This window comes from Amphiprion ocellaris, chromosome 8, assembly GCF_022539595.1.
Source record: "Amphiprion ocellaris isolate individual 3 ecotype Okinawa chromosome 8, ASM2253959v1, whole genome shotgun sequence".
NCBI lineage: Eukaryota > Metazoa > Chordata > Actinopteri > Pomacentridae > Amphiprion > Amphiprion ocellaris.
Genome location: NC_072773.1, coordinates 14,028,377 through 14,043,364, shown reverse-complemented (window position 1 = coordinate 14,043,364; position 14,988 = coordinate 14,028,377). Strand labels below are relative to the sequence as shown.

Sequence of the window (14,988 nt, the reverse complement as noted above, 5' to 3'; positions counted from 1 at the left end):
TACAAATGTACGAAGGCAAACATCACTGAGTGTATATAAATGTGTAATTGTGTTCGCATGGTGTCAAACAAGGCACATACAAAGGTTCAGATACTAGTGAAAATGCACAAACGCATATAGTCACACACACTACATTAACACAACAGCACTGGAATCGGTGTTCAGCTTATCACATGTTGCATTACTGTGTTCCAGGGGAAGCCTCAGTGCCCCTGAGCAATGCAGAGAAGACGTGAGCAGAGACTGCATGAGGCACAGTAATACACCATTCGGATGCATGATGAGCAGCTATACCTTCAAACGTCTCTACTGCACAAACTTTGGAAGTGCAAGCTTCCTCCAGCTTCCCCTCCTCCTCCTTGCATATTCTCTCTAACGTTCACTGAATTTGTAACTGCCGCAGCGTTGCACGTAGGAACTCGTCTTTGCTTCTGAATAATACAACAGTAGGTGAAAATGAGTATTAGGGAATGCGAAAAAGTAAAGTACAAAGTCTAAATTTTACTGAGTGTATGCATAAGTAGCGGTTCTTGTGTGGTTTTCATATTGGGTAAAATACAAGAAAATGTGCTTATAACCCAAACTGACTCTTCAAAAACAGTTTGAAAGTAAAAAAAAAAACAAAAAAAATAATGTAGATCGTTAATTCATCAAAATTAAGTACTTTACACTTTTCCTTCCAATTAGTTAATTAAAATAGAGAAAAGTTATATATTTTTTCCTTTACTTCAAATAAGCTGTTAAAGATATTATGAGAGTATGTCCTCCCCTTTACTGTGAAGAGAGATGATGTTTTGAGCTTAAAAAATATGAAAAAAATAATGCAAATAAACATAAAAAATCTTTAAAGAGGCCTGAATATTATATAATCCCATTTACAGTTAAACACAGTCAACAGAGTCTACCCTCCTAGAATTCTAATGATGAGGCTGCAGACATTATTGCTGCATCTCACTTGTTTACTTGAAATCAAGTGAACCACTTAATACATTTTTCTTCATTTCAAAGGCACACACATATGAATCTGTTTCATTATACCATCATATTCAGAAAATATCAAAAAATGCAATCTTTTGGTTTTAAACTCTTTTTCTGTTTCTTCAAATTATTCCGTGCCTGTACACGACCTAAAATTAGAACCAAACAGATGACGGCTGCAGTGACAAGGCGAAGTAAAATTGAAGACTTATTTATAGCAGCAGTATTTATGTTTGAAAAAGTGTCGCTTTCAGTACCTTTAGGAAAACAAGTTGGTTCCACTGGAGAACTTGTATTTTGTACTTTTACATCAGACAGTCACTCTGAAAGACATTTTTTAATGACAATACTTCTCAGTGTAAAAACCTAAAGTGACAGCACTCAAAATCTTATCAATCTGATTTTTTTTTCTTTTGGTCTTTACCTCCCCCAGAATAAATTCAAGAACATGAGAAAAAAGAGAATTTCTTTCTTTTACATCAGAAAGAGTGCTGCTCTAAAAAATAACAACACGTGTCTCTATGGAAAACTTCAAAAGCCACCATTCAGACTGGAGTCTCACGTCCCAAACTTCCCACAATCCTAGGTTCTTTGAAGGGGCACGTGAAGTAGGTTGATATACTTTAGCTAGAAAGATATTAATAAAGCTGTCTTCAGAAATAAATCTTTGTAATTTAAAAGGAAAAATCGAGCATTTTCATCAGTAGTTTCATGGGTGTGTTGACACAACAATTATAATCTGTGATAGTAGTTGTGTTTCAGATATTTAACCATTTATATCTTACTTATATTTTAAATCTCATCTCTTCCATATTTGACAAAAGTGCTCACCTTCTTTGCAGCATTGATACACTGCATGTATTCTTTGGCCAGGTCTGAACACCTTAAGGTCTGGTCACTGTTCTCCTTGTAACAGGTTAGAATCTGAGCCTGGAGGCCAGAACACACCGGTTCTGTACTGCGAGACCTACAAAAGACAGACAAAAAGATACAGAAAGATGGAATTATGAACTGAGTGAAAGAAGAAAACATACACCCTCGTGTTTCGCATTAATAGGTTGAATTTGATTTTGAGAGGAATTTATGCGAAAGCAGAAATTGCGGTAAAAAATTTGAAATAAATTCAATTGAGCCTCACGTGCCCATTGTTGGTGCCTTCATCTCTGACTGGTGTGCAGCTACGCAGTCAGATACACAAGCTGTCACGCACTGTGTCTTCTGACACAAGTTTTCAGCAGTTTGTGCTACAGTAGCTCTTCAGTGCCGAACACATGGGCCAGCCTTTGCTCTGCATAGACATCAATGTGTCTTGGGTGCCCATCACTCTGTCACTGGTCTATCTGTTGTTCTTTGGATCACTCTAGTAGGTACTAACCTACATAAAGTGAACACCCCAGAACCCCTGCTTTTTTAGAGATGTTTGACCTGGTCGTCTAGCAATCACAATTTGACTCTTGTCAAATTTACTCAGATTGTTACGCTACTTTGTCATACTGCCTCCAAAACATCAACTTCAAAAACTGATTGTTTGCTTGCTGTTTAATATATCTCACCCCTTCACTGGTGTCAATGTAACTGGATAATTGTGTGGTAATGTTGTTGGCTGTTCAGTACATATGCATGTAAAGTTTCACAAGAAAATCTCTGGTAAAGTATTATCATCTATTTTTATACCGACAACCAAAACATTGTTTTGCTCCTCTGACCAGCAGTTTTACCATTTTTGTTCCCTCACACCACTCTCATTATGTTGTTTTATAACAGCAGCAAACTGCATCTTTCAGCAGAAAAGCTCGAATAACCCACTGTGCACTAGATAGTTAGAAACTAGTTGGTAAATATAATGGCACAATTACCAGGAGTTGGCGTGGACCAGAAACACACCAGAAAGGGTAAATGCAAGTGAATACTAGACATCTATTCATCAGGTTACCTGGCAAAGTAATAACATGCTAGTGTTGTTCACAGCTCATTTCTGCAGTTTTATCAGGGTTATGTCAGTACAAGCTCACTTAATTTGCAAGGTAATTCATAATGGCATGGCTGCCACATGTTTGTAAGAAGAAGCCTTGTTTCAGTATTTTCATTGCTGTATTACTCATGTGACTTTCACAGTTTGTACACGATCAACAAATGTACACTATGATGAAAATACTGAAGTTTCCTGTTTACCTGTTTGAAATATTTGATTTCTGTTTTTGGTAGAATGGTTTCTATTAACCAGCTGTAACAGAACACTGAATAATATTTGACAAAAGTAAGTTTTGTTGTTGATTTTATTAGGTTCTGTGATAATAATAACATCCTCATCTTTCCTTTACATGTATCTTAGCCATAGCAGAACAAAAGAAATATGGAACAGAAAAAAAGAAGAACAAACATTCAAAAGAATAGTCTGATTAAAAGAGGCAAGACAAAGATGAAAAAAAAATCCCACCTCCATTTCGCACAACCTGTTCAACAACGTAAGGGGTGTATTGTACGTGCTTCATTGCAAATCATACAATTAGGGCTAAATCGCACTTAATTGAGTGGGTAGGATCATTCTGATCAAATATAGCAGAAAAGTGTGCTTTGAGAGATTGAATTAGTTGCGTTTAATTTCATATGTGGGCTGTATTATAATTGGTCTTTGCCTGTCTATCTGTGTGATTGTTAACTATGACAAGCTTGCTGCCTGGGTGCCTCACTGTAATGGATTCTGACTGATTGAAGCAGAGACAAGCAAGTTATGTACACCCACGCAGGTACAGACAGGCACGTGTAAAAATGCACACACCCACACACACTTTGTTGTACACTGTAAACACAGAACAGCCTTGTGTGCACACGCTTCCCCACATGCCGGCACATCGATCTGTGTCCCTGCATACGCACTTCCTCTATGAGGAGCATTTAACACCAGATTTAATTGAAAGCCAAATTAAAGCCTCTTTTTGGCTTCGACCTACGGAGGAGAGATGACCCCATCGTTTCAATTACAGCATATCCATATCCACACCGGCACAGACACACATTATTTTCAGTGAAAGTATCACGGATGTAGTGACTGACTTTATCTGAGCATGGGTAATAGAGGTTAAAGAGGAAAGTGAACAGAGACTGACAGGAAACATAAAGGAAGGAAAGGATGAAAACAATGAAAGGGATTGAATGAATCATCCATTGGTGTTGTCTCAGAAGCCCGTTTAAAAAAGATGACGGCCTATCAGATTACTTTGCTCCCTCAACAGCCTCAAACGGTTATCATGCCTGTTTAATCTATCTTCTTCCACTTTTGTCTTCTCTCCAACATGGCCTCCTTTCGTGCTTTCTTACTCCTTCACTCACTCCCTCCTTTACTGCCACCACATTAACAACATAAAGAGTACGACACCAAAGCACGCCATCTTTATCTCTCTCTCCGTTTGAGGCCGCCGAAGATAAGGAACTCTCCTTTAATTTGAAATAAATGGGCTTCATCAGGGAAGCCAAAGCTTCCTGATAGTGCTACGTGGTTTATTAAAGGCGCTTGAAGCAGAAAATTGGTTCAGCAGCGGCAAAAGCTAAAGCTCTGTCCACATGCTACACCGAATTGAAGGTGAGGTCTTAAATCAACAATATTAACTGAGCCGCTTACAAAAATAAATAAAAATAGAGAAACGGGAGGGGATGAGGTAAAGTAGCATCCCTGACAGCCCGCTGAGCCATGTACGGGGCTGTTGTTGTTAATGGGAGTGTGCTGCGAAAGCATTTTAATGTGTATGGAAGCAGTCATTTTTGGGGGAGTTCTCCACGCATCTGTGACCGGCAAATACGACAAAACATAAACAATGAGATTAGTTGCTTAATTAATGGTGCTGCCCATTATTTTTAATCTCCGGCAGCAAAGGCAGACGCGGGCGGAACACAGAGGACTCAGACTTGCGGACCACGCAGCTTACCCAGACAAAGAGAGGGAGAGAAATGAAAGGGGAGAAATTGGAAAACGGAAAAGACACAAAAAAGCACCACCAACTACAAAAGCCTCTGGCAAAGCTACAAGACTGATAAGAAAGATGCTTTTATCGCCCCTAAACCATGCTTCTCTTAGAGTTAAGAGTGATGTTTTTGTGTTTTCCTTAATGGCTTTGGCTAAACATATGAAGCATTGTTTGTCCTATGCACCATTTTATTTCTATCCTGTTAGCTACAAAGTGTTTCAGGCAACTAATTAGAAAATCTTGTAACATCTCACAAGGAGTAAAGCCCAAAGAGGAAAAATGAAGAGAATTCAGTAATGGGACTTCCTTGGGAACCGACTTGAGGAAGTATGGAACATCTTGAATGTGAGCCAACACACAGAGCATACTGTATGTTACAGCACAAGTTTTGGCTTGCTCTGTCAATATTGTACATTTGTTTCAGTAGTGCATGATATTTCAATGTTAGTAGTGTTAAATTATTACAGAAGTGTTGTGCAAAACCTTCAGCAGAATTGGACGGCCTCTCAGATGGCAGTCAAGTAGCAATCTACCTGTATTTGGCAGCTACTTTTCTTTTTAGTAGTCAAGTCCCATTTGGTCAAAAGGAAGAAAATCCAAACAAAGAAACATTATTGACTCAAATCTCCTTATATTTTGCTTCACAACAATTCCAAAGAAATCTAATAATAAATTGTAGTGTAACCAAACATAATGATAAAATGCTCGCCAATCGAAACTGCTTTAATTAAGTCACCCTTTACAAGTGCACTATGTGCTGTAAAAGAAATACTTCAAACAATAAAAACATTGCTACCTACATTTGTAATAATAATGTGATTAATGAGTTTATTTGGCAGTTTTAACCCTTGCTTTCCCAAATCAATTAAAATTCGTTTACATGGCACCAGTTCACAACATACGTCATCTTGAAGCACTTCACATAGTAAGGTAAACAAATGTTAAAGAAACACAACAAAAAAAGTCACTGAGGTATTGGGCATTTTTTGATGAGGCATCTATAGTACATTTATGTTACCCTCCACAAACACGAAGACATGCTGTGTGAAGTTTAAAGCACATCAGAAGAGTAGAGGCTGTTTGTGGAGTCTTCATCTGATTTGAGTTGAGAAGAAGCCTTTGTCATTCTGAAATTTTCTATTTTTCACATATCCTTGGTTGTTGGGAAGTTGGTGTCAGAGTGCTGTGTCAGTCATAATGAGGTTTCCCTTAAGAAGTCTTGAACCACTGATGTCTGATCAGAGCCACAACTGCTAAGACACCACTGCCCGAAAGAGAAAGGATTTAGACGCAACACAGGTCCTTTGCTGGAATCGAAACTGTTTTGTTGCAATTATGTGACCTGTGCTGCAACAATTAGGCCATCAGGGTACAGCGTAGGCATGAAACTGATCCTCTTATGCAATTCTTGGCAAAAGAGAGACCATTTCTACTGTAAATGTTAATCCTACTAAAAACAGTCTTCCAATTATCATATATATATATATATATATATATATATATATATATATATATATATATATATATATATATATATATATATATATATATATATATATACACATATATACATATATACATATATATATATATATATACATATATATATATATATATACACACACATACACACACACACACATATATATATATGTGTGTGTGTGCGTGTAATTTTTCTCTATTGGATAGGTCCAACAATGAGAAAATCTTCAAGGGAACTCGAGACTGTGAGGGAAAGAGGTCCATCCTTATCTACTGAGGCAGGAAATGGAATTTGACATGTTAGAGGGTCAGAATTCTTAAACAGACTTCTTACCATTATGGTTTGATTAATATGGGTGTGGTGGTGAAGAAGGGAAGACGAGAGATGATAAGAGAGAGAGAGAGGAGCAGGAGAGGTGAACAGGAAAACAGTTACAGAGAAAAGGTTGCTGCTTATCTCTAGCTTGTAGCTTGTATGCACCTGCACCTTGACAGCTCTTCAATTGACTGAGGGCACACATCCTCTTCTACCCTATCTTGTATCTCTACATTCCTTCACTCAACCTCTCCCATTTCTCCTTTCCTATCACACCCGCAACCAGGAAGAGAGGGTCCTCTATATTCTAGCACTCTGACTGCACTTGGTCTCTCGTAACCACTCAAGCGGAGGCAGAGTACCCCATTCCTCCTAATGCCTCTCACTTTTGCCAGTACTTCTTCAGTGCTAAATCTGTGAATTTTAGTTTTTCAGGTCTCATAGTAGCTTCATTAAAATCACAACTTCTACACACTTCGTACACAGCATGAAATTTTCCATGACCTCAAATTGTTTTGCTGCCCAGAAATAAGGCAAATTGTTAAACTGTTTACCGTCACACAGTCATGTATAGAGGTGAACTATTATAAAACATCACTGTGTGTCTAAAACTACATGATATTTTCTAACATTCACACATACATCGATCAGCCACAACATTATGACCACTGACAGGTGAAGTGAAGGTGAAGTTCATATCGTAGTTCCAATGAGAGCACTACTGCGCACATCGTGACGTTGATGCTGAAACAATAAACTACCACTTGTACTGAACAAAGTTAAGCATTCTGGTAATCTAGGGTTCCATACCGACAGATAACTATACAATGCATGCGTCTGTCCATTTTCTCACTATGCTTCTGGGGTTTGGGGCTTCTGAGAACATACAAGTTGTAATACAGTGCATCACAGAGCAATTCAATCATTTCTGGGTGTCCATAAATTTACTTCAATTTTGGCCAATACTGGAGATATGGGATGGGAAACTCCAAACATCAGACATAAATGCTAAATGCTTTGCCTTTGGAATAGATTGGTGAAGATGTCCAATCAGACAATCACAAAAAAAGATATTTATTTGGGGCATCTGCAATCGTCACCACTGGGCAAATGAGCTAAAATCTTTATTTCATTTGAATAACTCAAATATTCTGTGATATTCAGGAGATGAGGAGTAATATGTTGCTTAGGTTTAGAGAAAAATGGTCTGTTGATATTTGGTATAAACTAAAATTCCGAACCTCATGTAAAGTATAAATTTAAGCAAAACACAGATCTGTGTGCACAGTTATGCTCAGGAACACTACCATTAGTTTTAGAGACTGGGAGGTTTAAAGCTGCTCCAGAGAAGGACAGACTTTATTTGCTGTGTAATTTAGGTGAAGTTCAGAATGAGGTTCATTTTATATTTTACAGTCCTGTATACAAAGATATCAAGGAGGTCTTTTTCAGTCAGATGTTCTCTGTTTATTTTGACTTCTTTTGGTTGGATGGCCATAAAAAACTTGAGTTATGTTTTAGAAAGGGAGTCTTTTTCATGGCAGAATTTCTTTGCCAGGCCTGGGATAAAAGGCAACATATTTTGTTTGAGAACTGAGCGGCAGAATAATGTGTGTTTTGGATGTATTGCTGCAATGCTAGCATACTGGTGTCTTGTAAACTCACGAGGGTTAGGCACGCTTATGTGCATGACACGAAAATAAAGAAATCAATCAATCAATCATTTACTGTGCAGCCCTATGTTGTATCAGTCAAAGGTAACAGTTTTCACAGAATTGTTAATTCCTCTCCTTCAGGGAAAGCTTCCTCAAACAATGCTGTCACTAAATCTGAAGCCTCTCAATACACAATCAGAAAATGTACTGCAGACGGAAATATTTATGCATTGTGTTATAGAGAAAAAAAAGAATAAAACATCTGCAAGAGTCCAGCTGAGAGGAAATTTTGCAAATGTTTTACATGAAATTCGAGGAAGATTCCAAATCCAGATAAGCAGCATGTTTAAACAATAAACAAAATGTATTACGCTTATATTTCTGTCAGCAGTAAAGGTGATGACACACTTACCTTAGCAACATCTTCCTTGCCATTCAAAATCGACTTGCTGTGTAACTGTTTTCCTCCAGCCAGGTAGAGTTCAGGTGTATGTATTGGCCAAATATGATGTTTACCTGGGTCTGAATTCTGTCAGCCAAACACCATGTCTTTGATTGGCTTCTCTCTAACTACACAACAACAACTGCTAAGTAGTCTACTTTTCACTTAGACTCTGGACTTAGCTTGTCAGTGTTTCCAGCCTTATCGCCGAGTGATCACTCAGAATGTAGGCTTCTATCCTCTGACATAGTCTGGGAGAATCTGACAAAGGGTGGCTATTAAAGCTAGTTCAACTACTACTGTAACAGACAGCTGGCCTTGTTAAAATTCCTTGGATACTGACCTGAGGGGTCTGACAGGGGTATCTGTCTCGTCTGTCTCCAGCTCGCTCTCATTCTAACACTTTATCCTCTCAAGAAGGGGCTGTCTACCTCACACTTTCACACACAGAATGTATCTAGACTAAAAGGACCACTGTTTCCCTCCTCATGTCTCTTTCATTCTGTCTGTAATTCCACAGCTAGGTAGCACCTGTCAAGTTAGGAAATGCAAAATGGCTTTGCTAAGTGGATATTAGTTTGCGGTGTAGCAATCGCTCCATAAATGTAAGTCAATTCCAGAAATTCTGCTGCAAACTGCTGCTAACACACGTCCATCTTTTTGTGGCAGCTGATAAATAGATAGAGAGCATACATGTGGTGCACCAGTCATGAAGCTGAACTTCTCCGAACTATTGCACAAATCTGTTTGAGCTTGCTTCAGAACTATTAACTGATTCTCTTTACAAGATCATATCTCTGTTTAAGCATCTGTAGTTCCACCCAGGCTTCTGTCACCACTGGAGCTTTAAGGTGTTCATACACTACATATGATATCAGTGGAAGACTTACTGGTGCAGACTTAAAGGCGTGTCGGGTTCTGTGATGAAGGTTATAGCTGCATCCTTGAGTTTTGCTGATGCAAACCTGAGTCTTATGTCCTATCTATCAATAACATGGCAAAACTCATGGTTCTAGTATTAGTTAATCTAAGAACAGTTTTCTTGCACACTTTTGAATTTTGTTCTGTTTTTATATAATTATAGTATAAGTCTGGAGTTCCCCCTAAAATGCCATTTTTCTCTTGTCCCAATCCCCTGATGACCAAATTGAATCTCAAATAAAACAGATAAACTTACATTTAAACCTCCTTTTTTATGGTGCTATTTTTTCATTGTTGTCTCTTGGAACATATTTTTAAACATAATATTTTAAATAATAATCATCATGCATGGAACGTGTGTCCCACAACAAGCACACAACCCTGTTAGCATAACTTTGTTATCATGGCAGAAGAAGTAAACAGTGAATCACATGATACGCTGGAATTAACATCATCAAACAGTTTTCCAAAACAATGTGTAGAGCAAAGCTATGTCCTCTCTTCTATTTTTCATATTTTTATAACATTGTCAACCTGGATTTAATGTCTCACTCTACCTCATGCAACCCCATTATGCATACTATCAGGATAAAACAAATTATTTTTACCTTTTTCTTCACTTTTTTATATCAGTAAATTTGTCCTCTTGGTCAGCAGTAACAGCTAGTTAAATATCTAGCTTCTACTCCTGAGAAAAAGCTAACATTAACATGGATTAGCAACCCTGTCACTGTGATTAGAGTAGGGTTAGCAAACAACAAATAAAACATGGAATAAAAATGGCACCATTGATGTGTAAGCTGAGCCAATCAAGCCTTTGATAGTTTATTACCCATTACTGATGAATATGGAGCAGAAAATTGAAAAAGAGAAGGTTTATTTTTCAAAAATTTTGAAGCCCAAATGTCCTCCAATTCTGGAATGACCCATACATTTTAATTTGTGGTGAATATGGATATTCATGAATTTTAGCATATTTTAGCATATTAGCATGACCATAATTACTACAGTCTATGTATTTTTAGGTTCTGTACTGACATTTGAAATTTTCTATACAATAACTACATTGTTCGTCTTGTGTCCCTTATTGTTTGTCTAAGTTACAGCATCATAAAAATATCATAAAATTGATGCTCATGTAATTTGCACAGTGTATATACAGTCAAGCCCCAAATTATTCATACCCCTAACAAATTTTGACTTAAAGTTACTTTTATTTGTAAATAAAAGCTGAGAAATTGTTGTTTCTACAATGATGCCTCTTGTATGTCATCTTATTATCTTTTGGGATGATATATATATATATATATATATATATATATATATATATATATATATATATATATATATATATATATGTATATACACCTCTGATAATGTCAATATATTGGTCAAAGCATGCAATTTACTTTACATATATCTATCCTAAAAAAAGACAGATGAAATTACTTTTAGAAAGCCGGTGTGCGGCAAAGTTCGACTTAATAAAAAATATGTATATATAAATATGTAATTGGCAAATTTGAAGGGTTGGACAAAGATTTAATGTGAACAGAGAGGTAGAGCATGATAGGAAAGTTACCGAGGCTGTTGTTATGCTCCACTGAGTTTGACATTTTAGAGCTACAGGTTGCAGACTTTCTTCCTCTCTCCATCTTCTTTTTTTTTTCTCCCCCACCACACACACAGGACGATGACACACTGGCTCTGTGCTCTCTGGCTTCCAGCAACCCAGAGTGCTGCCAGCCAAAGCCCCGTTTTTGCTCTAAGGATTAAACTGTGGATTAACACATCACACACATGCGCACATGGACACACATATCAGCACATAAATACACAGTCTTATTTTACAGTAGCTTTGTACTGCAGCTCTGCACTGAGTAGAACTTCAGTCAAATAGTTTCGAACATAAAACCGAGGTCCGTCTGAAGTTTCTCACAAATGATCAAAATGAAAATGTTGTGTTTTTACTAGGGCAGGGACTTTAATGCGTTAATTCCGATTAATTAATTTTCTTTTAAAAATCTTCCCGATGGCAGCTTGGATAAAAGCCTGGTTGTGTGCAAATTGTACAACAAAGAGTTTTCTGATCACTGCGTCACTTCAAGCCGATGGTATCACCTCAATGTAAAACATGTTGCTGTTAGCACCAGAGCTAACGTTAGCTACGAGTCATGCTAACGGCTAACGGTGTAGCCATCCCATAATAGACCACTTTTCTAGACAGTGCTTCAGTTTACAGAAAGTCTTAAAATATTGAATAAAATCGTTGTAATTGCACTTAGATTTGCAGTAATCTGTGAATGTAGCAGACAGATGAAAAATGCAGATAAATAGAAATGAAACATTTTTGTGGTTTAAGTTTTTACTCCATCGAGGCTCTGCCTCCTTGGAGGAGGAATAACCTAAACAACAAAAATATCTCTTTTAATAACTTAATTATAAAATTTTTGTTTATGAAAAAATTACGTAAATAAAAATTGATATTCCTATAAAAAGAACCATCAAAATTACACCATTTATCAGACCCAGAAAAGATGGAAACTGAATGAATCTCTGGATTTTCAACTTTCTGAAGCTCCTTGAACTACTTATGCTGATTTTATGTGCCATACAGTGGAAAAAACAACTAAATTCAGGCTTTAAGTCATCAAAATCACTTTTTTCTATATGTCCCATTTTCCTTTTTTTAAAATAAATTTTAAATTATAAACACGTATATGTCTATTCATTGATTCAACTGTCAACCACAATTTTATTTGAATTGAAAAACTTCATTTATTGTGTCAAATATTGCTATTTGACAAAACTGCAATAATTGCGATTAATTAATTACAAAGCCTGCAATTAATTAGATTAAAAATTTTTGTCGCGTCCCACCACTAGTTTTTACAAATATTAAGCATCCATCAGTTTCTGATCTACAGCTCTCTATTTAACTACCAGGATCTCTGCATACTCTAGTCGAATTTTAAGACAACTCTCATTCAAACCAAAGCTGCACTGAGTACAGTGAAAGCACAATATAAAATGTTTTACATGGTTTTAATTTGTGTTAATGCATAGGTTTAGAAGTCAAGGAAGTGGTCTTGGTCACCTTCATTTGTGGTAGAAAAGTGATCCCATCTCAAGCTCAGCCGACTGCAGGCTATTGTCTTTAATTTTTAGGATCCCGTAACCTTGTCCATTTCTTACATCGGGATGCAGATGAGAGAAATCAACAGTTTCGAGCACCTGGTGGAGACTAAATCAAGTCCTTTTTAATATAATTTACATATACACTACCGTTCAAAAGCTTAGGGTCACTTAGAAATGTCCTTATTTTGGAAAGGAAAGCAGTATATTTCAATGAAGATAACATTAAATTAATCAGAAATACGGTCTAGACATTGCTAATGTGGTAAATGACTATTCTAGCTGGAAACTGTTAATTTTTAATAAAATATCTACATATGGGTACAGAGGAACATTTCCAGCAACCATCATTCCTGTGTTCTAATGCTACATTGTGTTAGCTAATGGTGTTGAAAGGCTAACTGATGATTAGAAAACCCTTGTGCAATTATGCTAGCACATGAATAAAAGTGTGTTTTCTTGGAAAACATGAAATTGGCTGGATGACCCCAAACTTTTTGAACTGTAGTGTACTTTCTCTTTTAACCAATAGCAACATTTTCATAAACGCTTAACATTTGTGTGTGCTATTTTCCAACCAAAATCATCAGTTGATTCAGTTAAGAGCAAACTAACTATAGGGTTGAAAAGCACCCTTTAATACAGCTGGAAAATGGCCAAACAATTCCAGTGCTGCTGTGCTAAAAATTACAGGATACTATATTTAGGTTGCCAGTTTTAATTGTATATACTGAGAAAAGAAATAACAAGGGCCAGATTACTGAAAGCTCTTTGTCTATTTTGAATGCTGTGAAAAAAACACAGAGTTCTATAAGGAAGATGGACCACCTGGTATCACAATCCAGGTGGCTCACTGTCACTGCTTTACAATTTCCTGGCAGCAATCCTGTAATGTATATACACTTGTCACTGATTTGCCTTATGAAACCTTGGATAGAAGGATTTTGATGATTTTACGCTGTTACCTGAAAAAAAAAATCCTCACTCATCCAAAAAGCATAGTGAACAACAGTAGGCTTATATTCTAAGCCAGAACAAACTTGTTGAATCATGCAAGAACAGGAGAGCACCGGATGAACCAAACATGTAACCAGGGTTTCTGTACGTGTATTGGAAGCCCAGTGACCCAGCACTGGGGAAAACGTTTTTAAACTACAGCGGGACACCTTAGATGGCAACAGATATGATATCTGAACAGCTCACCGGCTACATCTAACATTCACAGCTTCAGCAAGTCAACAATGTGAGTCCAGCCTTGGGTTGATGAAATGCAGTCAGCAAGCACCCTGTCCTCAGTACAGTCTAACAGCTGGCCTTGTTAAGTTATGAGAGAAACTATAGGACCCACCTTCATGTTGTCATCAGTCTATTGCTGGCTCACACCGCCCTCACCGTCAAAACACCTGGTAGCCGTGCTGTACTGGCCCTGTCTGCTCGCCTGTTATTTAAGGTACACATGAGAGTGTTCTTGCTGTAGAACTGGGCTCATTGGACAATCACTACATGATCCAAATAGTCCATTATTTAATTTATCAATCAGTAGATTCTTTGACCATCAAAACAGTCATTAGCTGCAACCCTAATACTGAATTACACAGACAACAGTGTCAGAGAAGATTATAGCATGAAGGAGAGCCTAATCCACTCTCTAGCAGCATATAATTGACCATGAAGGTGGCTCCATACAGGAAGCTGGAATCATTTTATCTTCTCTGATAAAACACTCACAGATTTAGAATACCCTTCATCCCCCTCCACACACAAAACATCCCAATGAGCAGAGGATTAAAGGTATTACTGTACAGAATTCCCCAGAGGTAAGATCACCTGGTCTTCAGTATCAGCGCAGATCAAAAATGAGGCGGCATGCATTTAAATCTCACCATTATGCTGTTCTCATATTTCTAAGCTGCTGATAACAACGCATAGTCACTTTAGTGCTAACTACATTGACTGCAGTGTTAACACACAATGAGCAATGTATGTATGTGTGAGCAAAGGAACAAGCCCAGACCCTCTTGTTTTTATGAAGTGTAGGACTGGAACACAGGGTTTTGGTGTTCAAACGGAGTTAGAGACTGATCTAACCCTTACAGA

General features: G+C 37.3%; 1 protein-coding gene across 3 annotated transcripts in view; it reads right to left on the bottom strand.

Moving 5' to 3' along the window:
• chchd6a (coiled-coil-helix-coiled-coil-helix domain containing 6a) overlaps positions 1-14,988 on the bottom strand; it is a 105,560-nt gene that overhangs the window by 31,853 nt on the left and 58,719 nt on the right. For 2 of the 3 annotated variants that reach the window (XM_055013211.1, XM_055013213.1), the window contains one exon: positions 1,810-1,945. In XM_055013211.1, coding sequence (XP_054869186.1) covers positions 1,810-1,945 — 136 coding nt within the window. Of the gene's footprint in view, positions 1-1,235; positions 1,302-1,809; positions 1,946-14,988 lie in introns of all 3 variants that reach the window. The other variant, XM_055013212.1, reaches the window with a different exon arrangement.